Source organism: Schistocerca gregaria, chromosome 1 (assembly GCF_023897955.1).
Source record: "Schistocerca gregaria isolate iqSchGreg1 chromosome 1, iqSchGreg1.2, whole genome shotgun sequence".
NCBI classification, from domain to species: Eukaryota; Metazoa; Arthropoda; class Insecta; order Orthoptera; family Acrididae; genus Schistocerca; species Schistocerca gregaria.
The window spans coordinates 880,154,316-880,173,320 of record NC_064920.1 but is presented as its reverse complement, the minus strand read 5'-3'; the positions used below and the strand labels follow the sequence as shown (position 1 = coordinate 880,173,320).

Genomic DNA, 19,005 nt, shown 5'->3' with positions numbered 1-19,005 from the left:
TCAAAAATAATGAAATGCACACAAGAGAGTGGTGTTCTGCTATGCTTCTATCTTATGCCAGCCAATTTGACATGATGTAACACCAGGCGACTCAGTATTGTCAAGTCTTGTCAGGTGGTGCACTGTTGTCAAGGCTCTAACTACAATTTGTAGACAAGCAGCATCCATAGAGACTCTGTCAATATGCCGTCTTCTGAGCCCGACTGGAATGCATTACATCCCATACTGTGATTAGGAAACAGTAAGCTTGAAGATAATCAATTGTTGTAATATGTGTATACTGTCTTGACCATAACACTGTTGTAAACACGTTTCTGTTAGAATTCTGTTATCAAAACAATGTCACCGTAAAAAAGCCCACATATTTTCCACTGAGTGAGTCTATATGCATGCAAAAGTCAGTGAAAATGCTTGGCCGCTGTCTGCCAAATATCCACATCTGCTGAGATTTTCACTACCAATTGCACTTTTCTGTATTTTATTAGTTGTTAATAACATAATAATAATGTTAGGATGACAGGGATTTTTATTTTCTCCACACAATGTTCTTTTATCCAATTTAGTGCTATCTGCAAACAGTTTCTGACCTACAAATTAATTTTTAAAATTTTGCAGCAGTGATTGACCACTAAGGATACCTGTTATTCAGGTTATGGTTTTGCAACAGTTCCTTTGCAAGCAGTACACCGTTCTTAATGTTGGGTACATTCTTGAAACAACAGGCTACTCTGGTTTTACCAGAAATAAAATTTGTCTTTATGTTCCACAAATGTTTTTAAGTGTTTATCTATTAAACACAATCCAGTAACTTTGTGAAGGATTAGAACCGTATCCCCCTCCCCATCCTGTAACCCTTACTCACAGCTTTAATACCTAGGAGTTAGTGATGTGCCAATGGAAGGAAGTTATTTATTGACATTGACTCAGCATATTACTGAAAAACTGAATGACATTAATTTTTTTATGTGTATGGTTTGGATGTTTATACAAATGCAAAGAGATCATTTGCTTTTTAAATGTGAAATGTGTATGCATATTATGTTTTAAGAAATTTTTTTGTCCACAGGCAATAGTAGAATGGGTAAGAGAACAGCTGTCCATCAGAGTAAAAAGAGTGAAAAGTGTTGAGGAAGTTCAGTCAGAGTGGTTCGGTGAGGATGAAGCAGCTGTTAATGCACAAAACAGTGAAGTCCGTGTGCTGTTATTGACTCATCTTTTACATCCACCACTCTTCCTGGCAGCACTCAGTGTGAAATTCACAGGACGAATCAAGTTTGGCGTGTTTACTGTGAAAAAAGAGGATGCAGAAATGGTGCGCAAGAAACTTGGTCTGTCAGATCAGAAGCTTCCAGCATATGTTGTTGTGACACCAGAGAGGAAGGTTGTTTATGGTCGCAGAAAATTTGAACACTTCAATTATGCTGCCATGAACCTCTTCCTTCGTTCAGTACAGCCAGAAACTAATGATGTCTTCCTGTGTAGCTTAGTGCTGGTCAACATGCTTGTCAGTATTCGGATGTTTCAGGTATAGTTTCAGTTCGTTTTTTAAGTTATTACTTTACATTTACTTATCTTGTGAGCTTCATAAAAGATAAAATTCAGAAAACATGAAAGACATTTTTGTCTCTGCTTTGGCTATTCAAAAGTAGAAGCTCACACTTAAACTACCATCATCTGATTATTCAGTATCTGATTTAAATGGTGCCCATTCAACATTATTCCGCAATATTTGCACTTTGATCAGGTTTTTCTTTTACGAGTGCAAATTTATTTATGTATTTGTTTCCATTGGACAGATATTTTTCAGTGATTACTTATGGCTTTAACCACAAATTGTGTGCTAGTTGACAGCAAGTGAGGACGACTTTTGAATGTGCTGTTGATAGTGGAGAGTTGTTCATTCATAACAAAATATTTTATTTCAGTACCTTCTCTCTCTCTATCTCTATCTCTCTATCCCCCCCTCCCCCCCTCCCCCCTCCCTCCTCCTCCCCTCCTCTCATTTTTAGGTAGTACTGTTAACTATTAAATTTGTTAATATTCCCCCACTCCCAGGGGACACGCAGTTCTTGAGTGAGTATGAGCATGGGATTCAAAGCCATTGCAGTACTTCTTCCTTTCCTGTGCTGCAGTTTTATGTTCTGAGTATATCTTTTCTCAGATTTATTCTCTAGCACTAGATTTCCTACTAAAAATCTAGCTTGCTTGCAGAATATAGAAGCCCCTCCCACTTTGTTCCTTTATTTTACACCAAACAATGGAAAATCTAGGACAATATTGCAAAATGAATAGACTGCTATCACAATACAGTGGAGATGTTGGGTCGCAGACAGGCGCAACAAAAAGACTACTAAACAAGTAAGCTTTTGGGAAATGGCCTTCTTCTGAATTAGATAGCATACACACACAAACATTCACACAAATGCAACTCCTACACCCTTAACCACTGTTTCTGCGGAGGCTAGACTGGCTGGTCTCAACAGCCAGAGACGGTGGTCGTGTGTGTGTGTGTGTGTGTGTGTGTGTGTGTGTGTGTGTGTGTTTTGTTTTGCATGAATGCATGTATGTATGCTGTCTGATTCACAAGAAGACCATTTGGCCAAAAGCTTCCTTGTTCAGCAGTCTTTTTGTTGTGCCTGTCTGTGGCTCAATATCTCCACTACATAACAAGTAGCACTCTGTCCTTTCCATAATATTGTGTTTATTTTACATCAAATATTTTAACTTTCATTAAATCCTCAGTGTTTTAACTTGCATTAAATCCTCATTCCTGGGTGTGACCTACACCTTTTCAAAGCTTTTTACAGAAGTGTGGACTGTGTGGGAAAGGTCGACCAATGCCCAGAACAGTATCTAGTCCACTTGGAGGGTTGTCTGGTACCCATATGGTCATAGCCCCTAGCTATGCAGAGAATGCACTATTGATGCTCGAGCTGTCACCTCCCACATACTCCAGGGATTAGGCGCCTGTCCATTTGGGGGCTTCAAGACTTTGGGCCCTGCCATCAAGCCAGACGGCCTTTGCTCAGGCTGAGTGGTGTCCATGGGGGGAACCCTCATTTGGATTATGTAGTATCGTGGTGGATACCTGACACTATGAAAAGACCAAGGTACCACCCAGTGCTCACAAAACTGGCAGTCTCTTCACACAGACCACAAATCAGTGCACATCATTAAGATTCTAGGCACTTTTCTTTCATGGCCAAACCATGAGAAAAAAGCAAAACTAAGTGGCTTGCAGACACTTATTCTCCTCAGTTCCTAGTTTGTAGTCACAGAGGGTCCATTCTCTCTACAAACTCAAGTGTTCTTTTTGGAGAATATTGAAAACATATTCAGTGAACTGTCTTTCCTTAGTAAATTACAAAATGGTTTCATTGTTATTAAGAAGTCAAATCATACCCAGTCTTGGGCATCATTCTCTTGGAGTTCCATGATACACATCTTACCGTAACACCCCATAAGAATGTAAACATGCAGGGTTTCATTTTCCACCAGGACTCAATGCAGCAAATGGATGAAAAACTACAAGAACAGTTGGAGAAGTGTAGGATCCATTGTGGCCTGCCGGACCACAAATTTGACGCTAGGGCATTCATGCTCACTTTTCAGTAGGGTTCACTTCCAGAGGAGTTCAAATCCATGATTTACTGCTGTGATGTGAATCCATATTTCCCATCCCCAATATGACACTTAGAATGCTAGTACTTGGGGCTTATGTCTTCCTGGTGTACCTATGACCTAATTTGTGGAGAATGTGGCCAGCCACTTCATGAAAGTTCACAACATGCGCCACCACCTGTCTGTGTCACTTGCAGGAAGGACCACCCTTCCCATTCCTGAAGTCTGCTATCCTAATCGAGGAATGCAAAATACATGAACTGTAGGTCTTCAATCGCCTCTAGTATTTTGAAGCTCGGAAAAAATATTATACTTTATATCCTGTCTTCATAGTTTTGACTTTTGCCACTATGTGGCCACGTCGTCAGTTGTACCTGATGTATTTACTCCCTCGGTGTCACCCTTTGGCAGTGGTACAAATAAGTTGGACTATTGGGGCAGTAGGCCCTCCCCTCTTGTGGTTCCTGCAGCACCATCTTCGGAACCACTCCCTGCACTCGATCAGCGGAGCAGCTCCCTCTTATGGCATCTACTGGTAACATGAATCCCTTTTGGGAACCCCCTCCCCAGAAACCTACAGATGAGCCACCCAGCACCAACCAGTAGCTGGGGAGCCTTAAAAAGTGGAGCCCAGGACTCCCTGTTCCTCTTCCATTCCTACACCTTGTAATCTTACCCTCCCACACATCACTATTAAATTTTTCAGTGTCCTCATTAGTTTCAAAAGCTTCGAGAGTCATAAGATATACACACATGAAAAAAAGTTTTGCATTACCCCAGTTCCTAGAACTCGTCAAGATAATGTTGACTGTGGATATTGTATCACAGACACAATCCCTTTGACTGTTCAGAGATGTTACTGAACCTGCCCAAAGATGTAAACAACCATGCATGAGCAGTGCCTATTAGATGGAGGGGATCCTAAGCCAATCAGTTCCAATCATTCCTCCAGGAAGGAGGTACATGGCTCGTGTTTGTCTGTAGTTCAACTGTGCCTAGACGGTCAATACCGCAGTTCGATCGCATCCGCATTGTTACTTTGTGCCAGCAAGGGCTCTCAACAAGGGAAATGTCCAGGCATCTCAGAGTGAACCAAAGCGATGTTGTTCGGACATGGATGTCGATGACATGACAGCCCAAGGGCTGCTACTACAGTGAATGACCGCTACCTACAGATTATGGCTTGGAGGAACCCTGACAACAATGCCACTATGTTGACTAATGCTTTTTGTGCAGCCACAGGACTTCATGTTAAGACTCAAATCATGCACAATAGGCTGCATGATGCACAACTTCACTCCTGATGTCCAGGGCAAGGTCCATCTTTGCAACCACAACACCATGCTGCTCAGTGCAGATGGGCCCAACAACATGCCGAATGGATCGCTCAGTATTGGCATCACATTCTATTCCCCGATGAGTGTCACATGTGCCTTCAACCAGACAATCATTGGAAACCTGTTTGGAGGCAACCTGCTCAGGCTGAACGCCTTAGACACACTGTCCAGCAAGTGCAGCAAGGTGGAGGTTTCCTGCTGTTTTGGGGTGACTTTATGTGGGGCCCACATATGCCACTGATGGTCAATGGAAGGCACTGTAATGGCTGTATGATACATGAATGCCATCCTTCGACTGATTGTGCAACCATATCGGCAGCATATTGGCAAGGCATTCGTCAGTACAGAAATAAATTTAATAATTAGCATTAGATTGTGCAATTAATAATATGAATTTTAAGTATGCTAGATATTTCGTAACTTCAAATATTCCTAAAAGAAGAGTAATTTTAACCATTAGTACATATTGATTGTAGCATATTAATTTTTTTTATACATTTTAGCCTGAAATATAATAAATTGTATACAAAATCAAAATTCTTTTAGTGAAACAACTGAGATAATGTTCACCTATACGGGATTCGAGATTAATGCCGCTATGGGCTACTTCTATTTAAAAAAAGGCAATGCCGGAGGAGGGTGTCTCATTACAACCTACACCTACAGTGGATAAGCCCTCACAGGATTCTCAACCACCAGAAACGGAGGAGGAGGAGGAGGAGGAGGAGGAGGAGGAGGAGGAGAAGAAGAAGAAGAAGAAGAAGAAGAAAGCTTGGGAGAAGGCTACTCTTCTGACCCTGGAAGAATGAGATTCCTCAAGCCACCTGACTGTTGTTCCACCCCAACTGGTGAGGAGCAGTAACCCTGAGATATGACCTTTCCTCCTTGCCCCTTCACATCTAACAAGGACACCCTTAACTTGATAATTCAATGGAACTGTAATTGATGTTATTGCCACCTACCAGAACAACAACTAATTTCCTCTTGTTCCATGATCTGTGTTGCTCTTCAGGAAATACCTTTTTGGCTAGTGAATTTGTGGTTCTTTCCTCTTATCTTGTGACTTTGCTACAGTTTACCGCAGGCAGGTGACTTACCGTATTTACTCGAATCTAAGCTGCACTTTTTTTTCTGGTTTTTGTAATAAAAAAAACCACCTGCGGCTTAGAATCGAGTGCAAAGTAAGCGGAAGTTCTGTAAAATGTTGGTAGGTGCCGCCACAGCTAACTTCTGCCGTTGAATATATGTAGCTTTACACAGGCGTGCTTTGCAGTCACAAAGGTAATTACTGGCGCCAAAACCTCTGCGTCAGTAAATAAATTTAAAAAAAGGTGGAAGAAGAGCTTTTTTCTCCACCCCGAGTTTCGACCACTGCATTTTCATACATTATCCAACGAAGTAAATACAAAATTCGTATTGTTCATATTCGAATGTTGCAGTATTTCAATGTACTACAAAAATCCGACTGGCAAGACTGTTTGGTATGTTTGTTTGTCAATATGGGAAACTATGTTCTGAATGTTTTCCTACCTGTGAGAAGAGATGGTTGCTAATAGGGAATTTTATGAATTGTGAATCACATGCAGTATTCTCTTCACCATAAGAGTAATACGAATATAAACATTATGCCATGTACTCTTTCGTGTTTGCTGCTATCTCATTTAAATCCTGTCTGCCTAATAAACTACGAAACTAGAGTGAGACAACAGAAAACGTGGAAGAATACACATATCATGTCATGTTTATATTCATATTATTCTTATGCCTAATAGTGATACTGTCAGAAATGAAGCTCGGCAATTGACTAGATTTTTAAATCTAAGATGACTAATTTCTGTGCAGAATGTAATGTATTATAGAGGCGTCTGCAAAGATTTTCAAATGGAGAAAAAATTTTCACTAAACTCCCGTTCAGAACATCTTCTATCATACGCAGTCCAACAAATAGCAGTCTGTTGCCATTGTTCCGCTAATGAGATGAGTCCTCTCTCTCTCTCTCTCTCTCTCTCTCTCTCTCTCTCTCTCTCTCTCTCTCTCTCTCTCTCTCTTTTATTGTAAGTGGCGGTAGCATGCACATAACAAAGCCATGCTGCGAGCGGCGACAGACCGTAAACACTCATTACCAGAATGCGACAAACAACACATGACAGTGCATTAATGCATTTTCAGCTTAGAGTGACATAAACACCTATAACAAAGAAAACGGCACTTATAAGATCAAAGAAAAATAAGCAATCTATTCAAATTAGACGAAGCACGTGAAAAGGAAAGGGTACCCGTATAAATACAAATGGAGCGCCTGACGTATTGGCTACCTGGGAAAGCTTAACTGCTAAGTAGCTGTATCGTCATTCATTCGACGTAAATTGTGTCTCATATTATAATGGACCAACTTTGTTTAGATTTGGAGGTGCGGCCTAAAACTTTTCTCTCCCCTTGAATTCCGAGTCTCAAATTTCAGGTGCGGCTTAGATTTGGGAAAAGTTTTTTTCCTTGGTTTCGAGTCACATTTTTCAGGTGCGGCTTAGATTCGAGTGCGGCTTAGATTTGAGTAAATACGGTAGTTGTCTGGAGATGAACACCTTTATCCAATGATGCCCCCTACCTCCTCTTTATCCCTACTCACTGATTTCAGTGCCCACCACCACCTGTGGTGAAGTACCATGTTGTCTCATCTGGATCTTCTGATTGATCATGTTCTTTCTGATTTTGCTCTCTCCCCTCTCAGTGATGGTTCTCCTATACATTCAGCACACACCCATATCACCTTTCCAGCTGTCAGCTGTAGGTTCCTTTCTCCCAATCACGGAGCTTTGCTACAATAGCTGCTACACAGCGATCTTTGTGACAGTGACTGCTTACCAGTGATTCTGCCACTTCCATGTCACCACCCGACAGACCAGTTACCGTAATGGGCTCTTTAAAGAACCAACTGGCAGTTGTATACTTTTGCTGTCATCTCTATCCACTCTTGTCAAACTGCATCAGTGAGGTTGTGAGAAATGTCTCCTATGCGATCACTGCTATTCCCATTTCTGCAGCCCCCCTCTCTGCTGCCTCCCTGTGCTATGGTTGACCAAGGACATTGCAACAGCTATCCAGGATTGTTGAAGGGCCCTGAAACTTCTCAGATGACATCCTTCACAGACCATCCCTATTCAGTTTAAAGCAGCCCTGTAGTAAGGATTGCTAGCTAATTAAATGCAGTAAGAAGGAATGCTAGGAGTGCTGAACCTCTTCCTTTAGAACATATATCTCTTCATCGCAGATGTAGGCCCTGTGCTGTAGTCTTTATGCTGCCAAAGACCAGCAACTGTTCCAGGCCTCCTCCTTCATGATGGTATGTCTACCAATGTCATTTCTTGTTTAACACCCTGCAACACACTTGTCAAAAGTGTTGGCATCCTCTTATTACCCAGCTATTTTGAACCCATTAAAGACTAGTTGAAGACATCCACTTTTCCCCTCCCCCTTGTCAATCCAAATTATAAAATGAACATTTCATTGACTGCCAATTTGTTCAGTCTCTTGATTCATCACATAAAACAGCCACAAGCCCTGATTCAATGCATAATCAAATGATCCAACCTCTGAATGTTACTCAAAGAATCCACATACACAGGGTCTTCGACCTTCTTTGGCTAGTAGGTGTTTCCCAACCCTTAAACCTGGCAGAAACCACACATCCATAGATAGTTGCTGACTGATTAGCCTCACCAATGTGTCTTCGAACTGCTTAAAAGGATAGTAGCCCAACAATTGTGCTGGGTTCTCAAATCACTGGACATTTTATCCACTATCATTGTGGTTTCCTAGAGGGACAAGCCACAATCAACAATCTGGTTAGGTTGGAAGCAGCAATCTGATAGGCTTTTTTCTGAATTCCAACCTCTCATTGCAGTCTTTTTTTTTTTTTTTTTAAATCTATGTAAGGCATATGACATCACTTGGTGTCATCATATTTTACTTACTCTCCTTGACTGGGGCATTTGAGTCTCTTGACTGATATTTATTCGCTAGTTTTTATCCCACCAATTGTTTCAGGTTAGTGTTGGTGTATCATTCAGCTTCCTATGGTTCAAGAGAACATCATCCTACAATGTTTTGTGCTGAGTGTTAAAACTCTTCCTGATCATCAACATTGAGCAAGAATTACCTCCATTGGCCCACTTTTCAGTCCCATGCTGTATATCAGTCATTCCTTCATTTGGTATAGCTCCAAATCTATGGCCTTAGCTGAGCGTCAGCTCGTAGACGCCATCTGAAGGGCTTTTGCTGGGAGTCTTTCCCATGTCTTTCAGTTCCCTCCCATGGCTTTCAGTTCCCTCGCACAAAAACAAGAGACATGCATTTCTATCATCATACAGTGGTTCTTGCAGACCTAGACCTATATTTGGGTGCAGCAATTGGACATTGTTGCACAATCTCAGTTTTTGGGACTCCTCGTTTGATGAAAAGCTGACATGGCTACCCCATATTTGTCAGTTAAAGACTAACTCCAAAGTGAAAGCTTAAGGCTCTCTGCTTCCTTGTTCCCACCTTTTGTAATGTGGATCACAAACTCTAGTCTGTGCTTACTGTAGCCTGGTATCTCTCACTGGTCACAAATAACAGTTGTAGAGCCTCACAAAAAGCATATGGTAATCTGGACAGCAGCTGTGCATGAAGTACTTGAATAATGATAATTGAAACTAACAGCTGTATTGTAATCCAACATTGTTCATTCGAAAGATGCTACTGCTTGAGACACCAAAATGTGTCATTTTCAGACCTCAAACATAATCTGCCATCAATATAAGAACCACCTATTCGGGGGTTAGAATAGACCCGCGGTATTCCTGCTATTCCTGCCTGTCGTAAGAGGCGACTAAAAGAAGTCCCTCCCCCTCAAGGGGGTAGTTAGCGCCTGCGTCCGGAGACGGACGGATTCACGACCTATATTTGCGTTCATTTTGGTTTTTCACTTCTTCTGTTTCTTCCTTCCTTTGGTTGGTTCCTTTTTTTGTTCTTCTCCATCTCACTGTCTTACTTACTCTTCTCCTTGCCTTCTCCTCCTTGCCTTCTCCTCCTTGCCTTCTCCTCCTTGCCTTCTTCTCCTTCTCTGGTCTCCGCTTCGGCGTTTGATACAGTCTGTCCTTTCTTTCCCTCTCTCCTTTCTTTTTCCTCTTCTTCCTTCCTCCCTGTGCGTGCCTGAAGGCCGACCCACGCGTTCGCACGCGTAGCCGGTGATGGGGTAACGCGTAATTCCCCGCCCTGGGTAGACAAGTAAGGCACGCACGTACCCCCTGGGAAAGGCCAGGCCCAGGGAGGGGTGATTGCCTGAGCTGGCACCTTCCGACCGTGCCGATTGGTCCCTCTGTCCGTTTCTCGGGAGGTGTGAACAATCACGTAAGGCGGGAGTGCCCTCTGAGAGGGTCCCCACAAGGAAGGAGCGCGCCATCGGAGACGCTGGCAATCATGGGGGATTCCTCCGCAATGGATTTCTCTTCTTCTTCTGTCTCGACTTCTGCCCACAAACGGAAACTTGACCAGCCACCAGTGACAAAAGTACTACCGCCTGCCCCACAGTTCCTCGTAGTTTCTCGATCTGAGGACGGAAAAGATTTTTCCTCTATCAACCCTTTCATTGTTCAGAAGGGAGTAGATGCCATAGCCGGATCTGTCAAGTCTTGTACCAGGTTTGCGTAATGGTACCTTGTTACTAGAAACTGAGAGCGCCTTTCAGGCACAAAAACTGCTTCGGGCCACACTCCTGTACATGTTCCCTGTCCGGATGGAGGCTCACCGCACTTTGAATTCGTCTCGTGGTGTGGTATATACTAGATCACTCGACGGATTGACTGACGAGGAGATTCAGTCTTTCCTCGCTGAGCAGGGTGTGACGGCTGTCCATACGGTCATGAAAAAGGTCAACAATGACCTTGTACCGACCCGGACACTTTTCTTGACCTTTGATAGTGTTCAGCTGCCGTCGCGCATCAAAGTGGGCTACGAGGTTATTTCTGTTCGCCCCTATGTCCCGACATCTACGCGCTGCTACCAGTGTCAGTATTTTAATCACACTCGCCAGTCTTGTTCCAATGCGGCTACATGTGTGACTTGTGGCAGGGATGCCCATGAGGGTAACTCTCCACCTCCGTCTCCTCGTTGTGTGAACTGTCACGGTGACCATGCAGCATCCTCCCGCGACTGTCCCATCTACAAGGAAGTACGCTGTATCCAAGAAATTTGGGTCAAAGAGAAAGTCTCCACCTCGGCTGCTTGCAAGCTATTCGCTAGTAGGAAGCCCACGTTGCTCCCAGCAGGGAAGTAAAGTACTGTCCTCACCTCTCTTCAGACTACCAGGGAGGTGGCGACGCAGACATGTGATCTGACCGTTCGGCCAGTGCTAAGATCGCCCGGTCGACGTCTCCTCTTCCTCCCATTGCCCCTCCAACAGAAGCACCTTTATCAGCTTCTGCCAGGATGAAGACCCAGAAGTCAGAAGCACGGGCCTTCAAGAAGGAACCGTCTCGTGCAGACCTCCTACGTACCTCGAACCCTCAGCCATCGACCAATCCTTCCACAAAACGACCTTCCAAGAAGGCTCACAGGAAGCACAGTTTTCCTTCCCCGCCACGACGCATTTCTCCTCCTACGCCACCTAGCGGTTGCCGCCCCAGGCCGTCATCAGTTTCGCCTGGCCGTACCGCTGGTTGCCGAACATCTGGCCGTTCACCAGCGGAGGAAGCTCCCCCTCCCGGCCTTCTTCACAAGATGGCCGATGAACCTATAGAACAAATGGACGATGAATGTCCACTTCCTGCTAGCGGCGGCAGTGCTCGCTTGAAGCCGGGCCCTCAACGACCTTCGAGATAACCCCTTCTTGCATCTTCTTCTCACTATGGCACTTATTCACTGGAATATTCGCAGCATTTGCTCCAACCGAGAGGACTTGAAATTGCTGCTCCTCTTGCACTGTCCGCTCGTCGTAGCCCTCCAGGAAACGAAGTTATGCCCATGCGATCACATTGCCTTGGCACACTACACCTCTGTGCGTTTTGACCTACCCCCTGTGGCAGGTATTCCGGCTCATGGAGGGGTTATGTTGCTGGTCCGGGATGATATCTACTATGATCCCATCACATTGCACACCGGCCTGCAGGCAGTTGCCATCCGCATTACTCTCCCCACTTTTACATTTTCCATCTGTACCATTTACACTCCATTGTCGTCTGCCGTTACCAGGGCAGACATGCAGCAAATTATTCCTCAGCTCCCTGCAACATTTTGTTAACTGGAGACTTCAATGCTCACCATCCTCTTTGGGGCTCTCCAGCATCCTGTCTGAGGGGCTCCCTGTTAGCAGACGTTTTCAACCAGCTCAATCTTGTCTGCCTCAATGCTGGCGCCCCTACTTTCCTTTCAGACACCTCTCACACCTGTTCCCATTTAGACCTCTCTATGTACTACCCAACTTGCATGCCGGTTTGAGTGGTATGCGCTTTCTGATACATATTCGAGCGACCACTTCCCGTGTGTTATCCATCTCCTGCATCATACCCCCTCTCCGTGCTCAACTAGTTGGAACATCTCCAAAGCAGACTGGGGGCTCTTCTCTTCCAGGACGACCTTTCAGGATCAAACCTTCACAAGCTGCGATAGTCAGGCTGCACACCTCACGGAAGTCATTCTCACTGCTGCTGAATATTCCATCCCTCACACTACTTCTTCTCCACGCCGCGTACCGGTCCGCTGGTGGACCGTAGCATGTAGAGACGCCTTACGTGCTCGTCGACTTGCTTTATGCACCTTTAAACACCACCCTACAGTGGCGAATTGTATCAATTATAAACGATTACGTGCGCAGTGTCGTCGTATTTTTAAAGAAAGCAAGAAAGCCAGCTGGGCTGCTTTCACAAGCACCTTCAACAGTTTTACTCCTCCTTCTGTTGTCTGGGGTAGCCTGCGCCGGATATCTGGCACTAAGGTCCACTCACCAGTTTCTGGCTTGACGGTCGCGAATGACGTCCTTGTGGCCCCTGAGGATGTCTCCAATGCCTTCACCCGCTTTTTCGCAGAGGTTTCGAGCTCCACTCATTACCCCCCTGCCTTCCTCCCTCGAAAACAGGCAGAGGAGGCTCGGCCACCTAATTTCCACTCCTCGAATTGTGGAAACTACAATGCCCCATTCACCATGCGGGAACTCGAAAATGCACTTGCCCGGTCACGGTCCTGCGCTCCGGGGACTGATTCTATTCATATTCAGATGCTGAAGAACCTTTCTCCTGCGAGTAAAAGTTTCCTTATTCGTACTTACAATCGCATCTGGATTGAGGGACATGTTCCTGCATGCTGGTGCGAGTCTATTGTTGTACCGATTCCTAAGCCGGGGAAGGACAAGCATTTGCCTTCCAGTTATCGACCCATCTCGCTTACCAGCTGTATCTGTAAGGTGATGGAGCGAATGGTTAACTCTCGTTTGGTTTGGCTGCTTGAATCTCGACGCCTACTTACCAATGTACAATGTGGATTTCGTAGGTGCCGCTCTGCTGTTGACCATCTGGTTACCTTGTCGACCTTCATTATGAATAACTTCTTGCGGAAGCGCCCGACCGCGGCTGTGTTCTTTGATTTGGAGAAGGCTTACAACACCTGTTGGAGGGCGGGCATTCTCCGCACCATGCATTCATGGGGCTTTTGCAGTTGCCTCCCTCTTTTTATTTGTTCCTTTTTAATGGATCGACAGTTCAGGGTACGTGTGGGTTCTGTCCTGTCAGACACCTTTCGCCAGGAGAATGGGGTGCCACAGGGCTCCGTTTTGAGCGTCGCTCTCTTCGCCATAGCGATCAATCCAATAATGGATTGCCTCCCAGATGATGTATCAGGCTCCCTTTTCGTGGACGATTTTACCATCTATTGCAGCGCGCAGCGTACATGTTTCCTGGAGTGCTGTCTTCAGCGTTCTCTTGACCGTCTTTACTCCTGGAGTGTCGCCAATGGCTTCCGTTTTTCTGCCGAGAAAACGGTCTGTATTAACTTCTGGCGCTACAAAGAGTTTCTCCCACCGTCCTTACGACTCGGCCCTGTTGCTCTCCCATTCGTGGAGACAACAAAATTTTTAGGTCTTACATTTGACAGGAAACTTAGTTGGTCTCCACATGTGTCATATTTGGCTGCCCGTTGTACCCGTTCTCTAAATGTCCTCCGTGTTCTCAGTGGCACGTCGTGGGGAGCGGATCGAACCGTCTTACTTCGCCTATATCGGTCGACTGTCCGCTCCAAGCTGGATTATGGGTGCTTTGTATACTCCTCTGCACGGCCGTCCATCTTACGCCGCCTCAACTCCATGCAACATCGGGGTTTACGGCTTGTGATCGGAGCGTTTTATACTAGTCCCGTCGAGAGTCTTCATGCTGAAGCCGGTGAATTGCCTCTCACCTACCGGCGCGATATACTGCTTTGTCGTTATGCCTGTCGGCTACTGTCAATGCCCGACCACCCATCATATCGTTCCTTTTTTTGACGACTCTCTCGACCGTCAATACGGGTTGTATGTCTCTGCCCTGCTACCCCCTCGAGTTCGCTTTCGTCGCCTCCTTCAACACCTTGATTTTTCACTTCCTGCAACCTTTAGAGTGGGCGAGAGCCACACGCCACCTTGGCTCCAGGCTCAGGTTCGCGTTCACCTTGACCTCCGCTCGCTCCCAAAGGAGGTTACCCCCGGTTCAGTATACCACTCCCGTTTTGTCGAACTTCGTTCAAAGTTCATTAATATGACCTTCATTTATACAGATATGGCTCTAAGACCAATGACGGGGTCGGGTGTTCTTTTATTGTCGGTGCACAAAGTTTCAAATACCGGCTACGTGGCCATTGTTCGGTCTTCACAGCTGAGCTCTTTGCCCTCTACCAGGCTGTTCCTTACGTCTGCCACCACAGACATTCTGCTTATGTCATCTGCTCCGATTCTCTGAGCGCCATCCAGAGCCTCAGTGATCCGTATCCGGTTCACCCTTTCGTGCACCGGATCCAACGCTCTCTTCAGCAGCTGGTGGACGACGGGTCTCCAGTTAGTTTTATGTGGGTTCCTGGCCATGTCGGTATCCTTGGGAACGAAGCTGCAGATGCCGCGGCTAAGGCTGCGGTCCTCCAGCCTCGGACGGCTTCGTGTTGTGTCTCTTCATCAGATTGTAGCACGGTCATTTGCCGGCGCATTTTATCGCTGTGGCATGCCGATTGGGCTGTACTTAGGGACAACAAGCTTCGGGCCGTGAAACCTCTTCCCGCAGCTTGGACGTCCTCCTCACGTCCTTCTCGGTGGGAGGAGGTAGTTTTGGCCCGGCTACAAATTGGACACTGCCAGTTCAGCCATCGCCATCTGCTGATGGTAGCGCCGGTGCCGTTCTGTCCATGTGGGCAATTGCTGACGGTCCGCCACATTTTAATGTCCTGTCCGGATCTTACTATGCTGCGTCTTGATCTTGGCCTGCCATGTACTCTGGATGCCATTTTAGCGGATGACCCAGGAGCTGCTGATCTCATTCTTCGTTTTATCAACTTGACACACCTGTCTAAGGACGTTTGATTATGCTGTAGTTTTTAATCCTATGCCTGTTAATACGTCTTTTATAGTGTTGTCCCTTTTAGTTGCTGTTTTAACCTTGTGCCTCGCAATACATTCCTAAATTAGTTAGGGCGCTAATGACCATTGTAGTTGTGCGCCCTAAAACCACGAAAAAAAAAAAAAAACACAGTGATAAAGACCAAGAGTTGTCATCCTGTCATTGGTGGGCTTATTACTGGAAGTTAAGGAATCTAGTTGATTTTGGCCACACTCCACTTGACTTTGTTGGTTGCACATGCTGTCGTAACTTGCTTAGTAAGTTGTACTGTTTCCATTTCAAGTCTCCATTAGTCGTTCTCATTGTGGTTCATATGTTGGTGGCAGATTACTATTGGGGCTTGAAGATTACAGTTTTCAATGTCAAAACTGGTAGCATGTTTTGAATAAATGATGTAGGATTACAATACAGCTGTTGGTTTCAATTATCATTATTCAAGCACTTCACAGAAAGTATCTCACATGTGGTGCAATGCACTTTATTTCAGATGTTTTCTCTGAGGAAGTGGTTTTGGTCCTCAGCTATAACATTTTAAAGTATTTTCAGGCTGGGGACAGGGTTGTTGGGGTTGGGGTGCCTCCTACCACATGCTGGGTCTAGGAGGACCCTCAACTCCACCTCCTCTGCTAGCTCCTGTGGTCACCCCAGTTTTACTGTTTTAATTACTTTTAGATGTGGTTAGCTCTTACTTTCTGGCCTCCTCTTTACTGATTATTTCTCTCATCTTTTTTTTATTGTCAGTCCAGCTGATGTTCATTATGATTTTAGCTTTCTCACTTTTACTGTTATGAATCTCTCATCTCAGCCAGGAGGTCTTCTTTCCTCTCTTAACTGTCTTAGCACTTTATCTGATTGGGGGGAGGGGGAGGTGTCAGATACAGATGAAATTTCTCACACCTTATGTGAGACATGGAGTAGCCCTCATATGTGCTGTAACATGCACACCGTCCCAACCCATATACTGTTACTTCTCTCTAAATTATTTCTCAGCTTCAGCATCAATATTGCTTTCAGTTTCTCAATTTTACCACTTCTCTCTGCTTTCATAATTTGTAGGTCCCGCTGTAAATGGCTAGCTAAGTCAGTTCAGTGGTTGGAGAAAGTCAGCGGCATACCACCTCCAACAGAATCATGCCTAGTAAAGCACTGTGGTGTTTAAAACAACCTTCAGATTGATGGCTACTTTAGTTTCTTAAGTCAAACAATGGAAAATCCAGCCGAAGTCCCCAGGCTGCCAGAGACAGTGGTCGTGTGTGTGTGTGTGTGTGTGTGTGTGTGTGTGTGTGTGTGTGTGTGTGTGTGGGTGTGGGCGCGGGCGCGTTTGTGTTGTCTAAAGCCACTCCACAGTTCTCTTATTACGAGTATACAACACAAGTGGAGAGGGCGACATATATGCGGATTTACCAAAGTCTTTATTAGCAAGTTCAGCCATATGATAAGTACGATAGGCAATTATGTCTCTGTCCACAAAACTTTCTAGTCCTGGTACAGATGGAGTACCAGACCCACCTCGTACAATAGCTACTGTAAGCCAACCATTACCATGATCGAAAGTGTCGTTAATATCAACGCTAAAATTAACTCTACATCCAACAAATACACAAGGTCCATCAACAAGAGCAGTAGCGGCAACAGATTTAATTGGTATGCGGTTCTTCTTATGAAAATACAAAGTACAGTCACCAACAAACTTAACATACTCACATACACCTTTACCCTTCATCCAAATAAATACAGATTCATTTAAAGAAACTTTCCTCTTATTACGAGTATACAACACAAGTGGAGAGGGCGACATATATGCGGATTTACCAAAGTCTTTATTAGCAAGATCAGCCATATGATAAGTACGATAGGCAACATCACCAGATGTTGTAGCAAACTCGATGTTCTCGATCGTTTTATACACTGTAGACCGCTTATGACGAATGTATCTCCTTCGTGGCATGTTGGCGGCGTTCAATGCAGTTGCCTGTGCAGCAGCAGCAGCGCGAATAAGACGCTTCGCGCTGATCGCTCGCTTATATAAGCGGTGCTGACGTCATGACCTTGAACGGGACTTAGAATCTGCGCGGGACTTAGTCTCCACGAGCTCGAGGCCATCCCAATTAAATCTGTTGCCGCTACTGCTCTTGTTGATGGACCTTGTGTATTTGTTGGATGTAGAGTTAATTTTAGCGTTGATATTAACGACACTTTCGATCATGGTAATGGTTGACTTACAGTAGCTATTGTACGAGGTGGGTCTGGTACTCCATCTGTACCAGGACTAGAAAGTTTTGTGGACAGAGACATAATTGTCTATCGTGTTGTATACTTGTAATAAGAGGAAAGTTTCTTTAAATGAATCTGTATTTATTTGGATGAAGGGTAAAGGTGTATGTGAGTATGTTAAGTTTGTTGGTGACTGTACTTTGTATTTTCATAAATAAATTGATCTACAAGACCAATTGATCTGTAGCGTAGCCCACTTGAGGTTAGGTTGGGAGTTTTCTTTTTGGAATGCGGCCGCAGCAGCGGCCGCCTACGATTCGAAAACATTGGTCGCTGTAGTTGCGTAATGTTGCGCAATGTTGGCGGCACGCCAACGAGGCCGCCGCGCGTACGCGTGCGATTAGATTTACTTTAGCACGCGTACGGCATAACGCCTCGAGCTCGCGGAGACTAAGTCCCGCGCAGATTCTAAGTCCCGTTCAAGGTCATGACGTCAGCACCGCTTATATAAGCGAGCGATCAGCGCGAAGCGTCTTATTCGCGCTGCTGCTGCTGCACAGGCAACTGCATTGAACGCCGCCAACATGCCACGAAGGAGATACATTCGTCGTAAGCGGTCTACAGTGTATAAAACGATCGAGAACATCGAGTTTGCTACAACATCTGGTGATAAGAAGAACCGCATACCAATTAAATCTGTTGCCGCTACTGCTCTTGTTGATGGACCTTGTGTATTTGTTGGATGTAGAGTTAATTTTAGCGTTGATATTAACGACACTTTCGATCATGGTAATGGTTGGCTTACAGTAGCTATTGTACGAGGTGGGTCATAATATTGCCATTACTTTTTAAGTGTTGCACATTATATATATAGAAGCGCATTCGAGTGAGTAGCATACACTTTTTCATACGTTTATTTACAAGCTCATTCTCATATTACTGCCCACCTCAGATAGTAGGTACATCAGTTTCTGGTTGGGAAGCTCTGAAGCAAGGGACTTGTGCCCAGCCATATTATGTAAGGCATTGCCTAATGCTATTGCCTCTACAGGAATTGCATCATCATCACTATTGCTGTTTTGGTTCTGGGTCTGAAACATCATCTTCCCAATGATCACCACTGTTGAAGCATTCATTTTCTTTGTTCACTGTAGAAATTTTCGGTTCTGTGTTGGCAGCATCACACCTCAGCTGCACCGGACAGGTGACTGAGGCTATTTATTGATTCA

At 44.9% G+C, this 19,005-nt stretch overlaps 1 protein-coding gene across 1 annotated transcript in view; it reads left to right on the top strand.

Annotated features, from left to right (window-relative positions):
- The window catches only part of LOC126273510 (E3 ubiquitin-protein ligase RNF103-like), a 130,578-nt gene that overhangs the window by 38,575 nt on the left and 72,998 nt on the right, over nt 1-19,005 (top strand). The window contains exon 5 of the mRNA XM_049977039.1: nt 1,067-1,525. Coding sequence (XP_049832996.1) covers nt 1,067-1,525 — 459 coding nt within the window. The remainder of the gene's footprint in view (nt 1-1,066; nt 1,526-19,005) is intronic.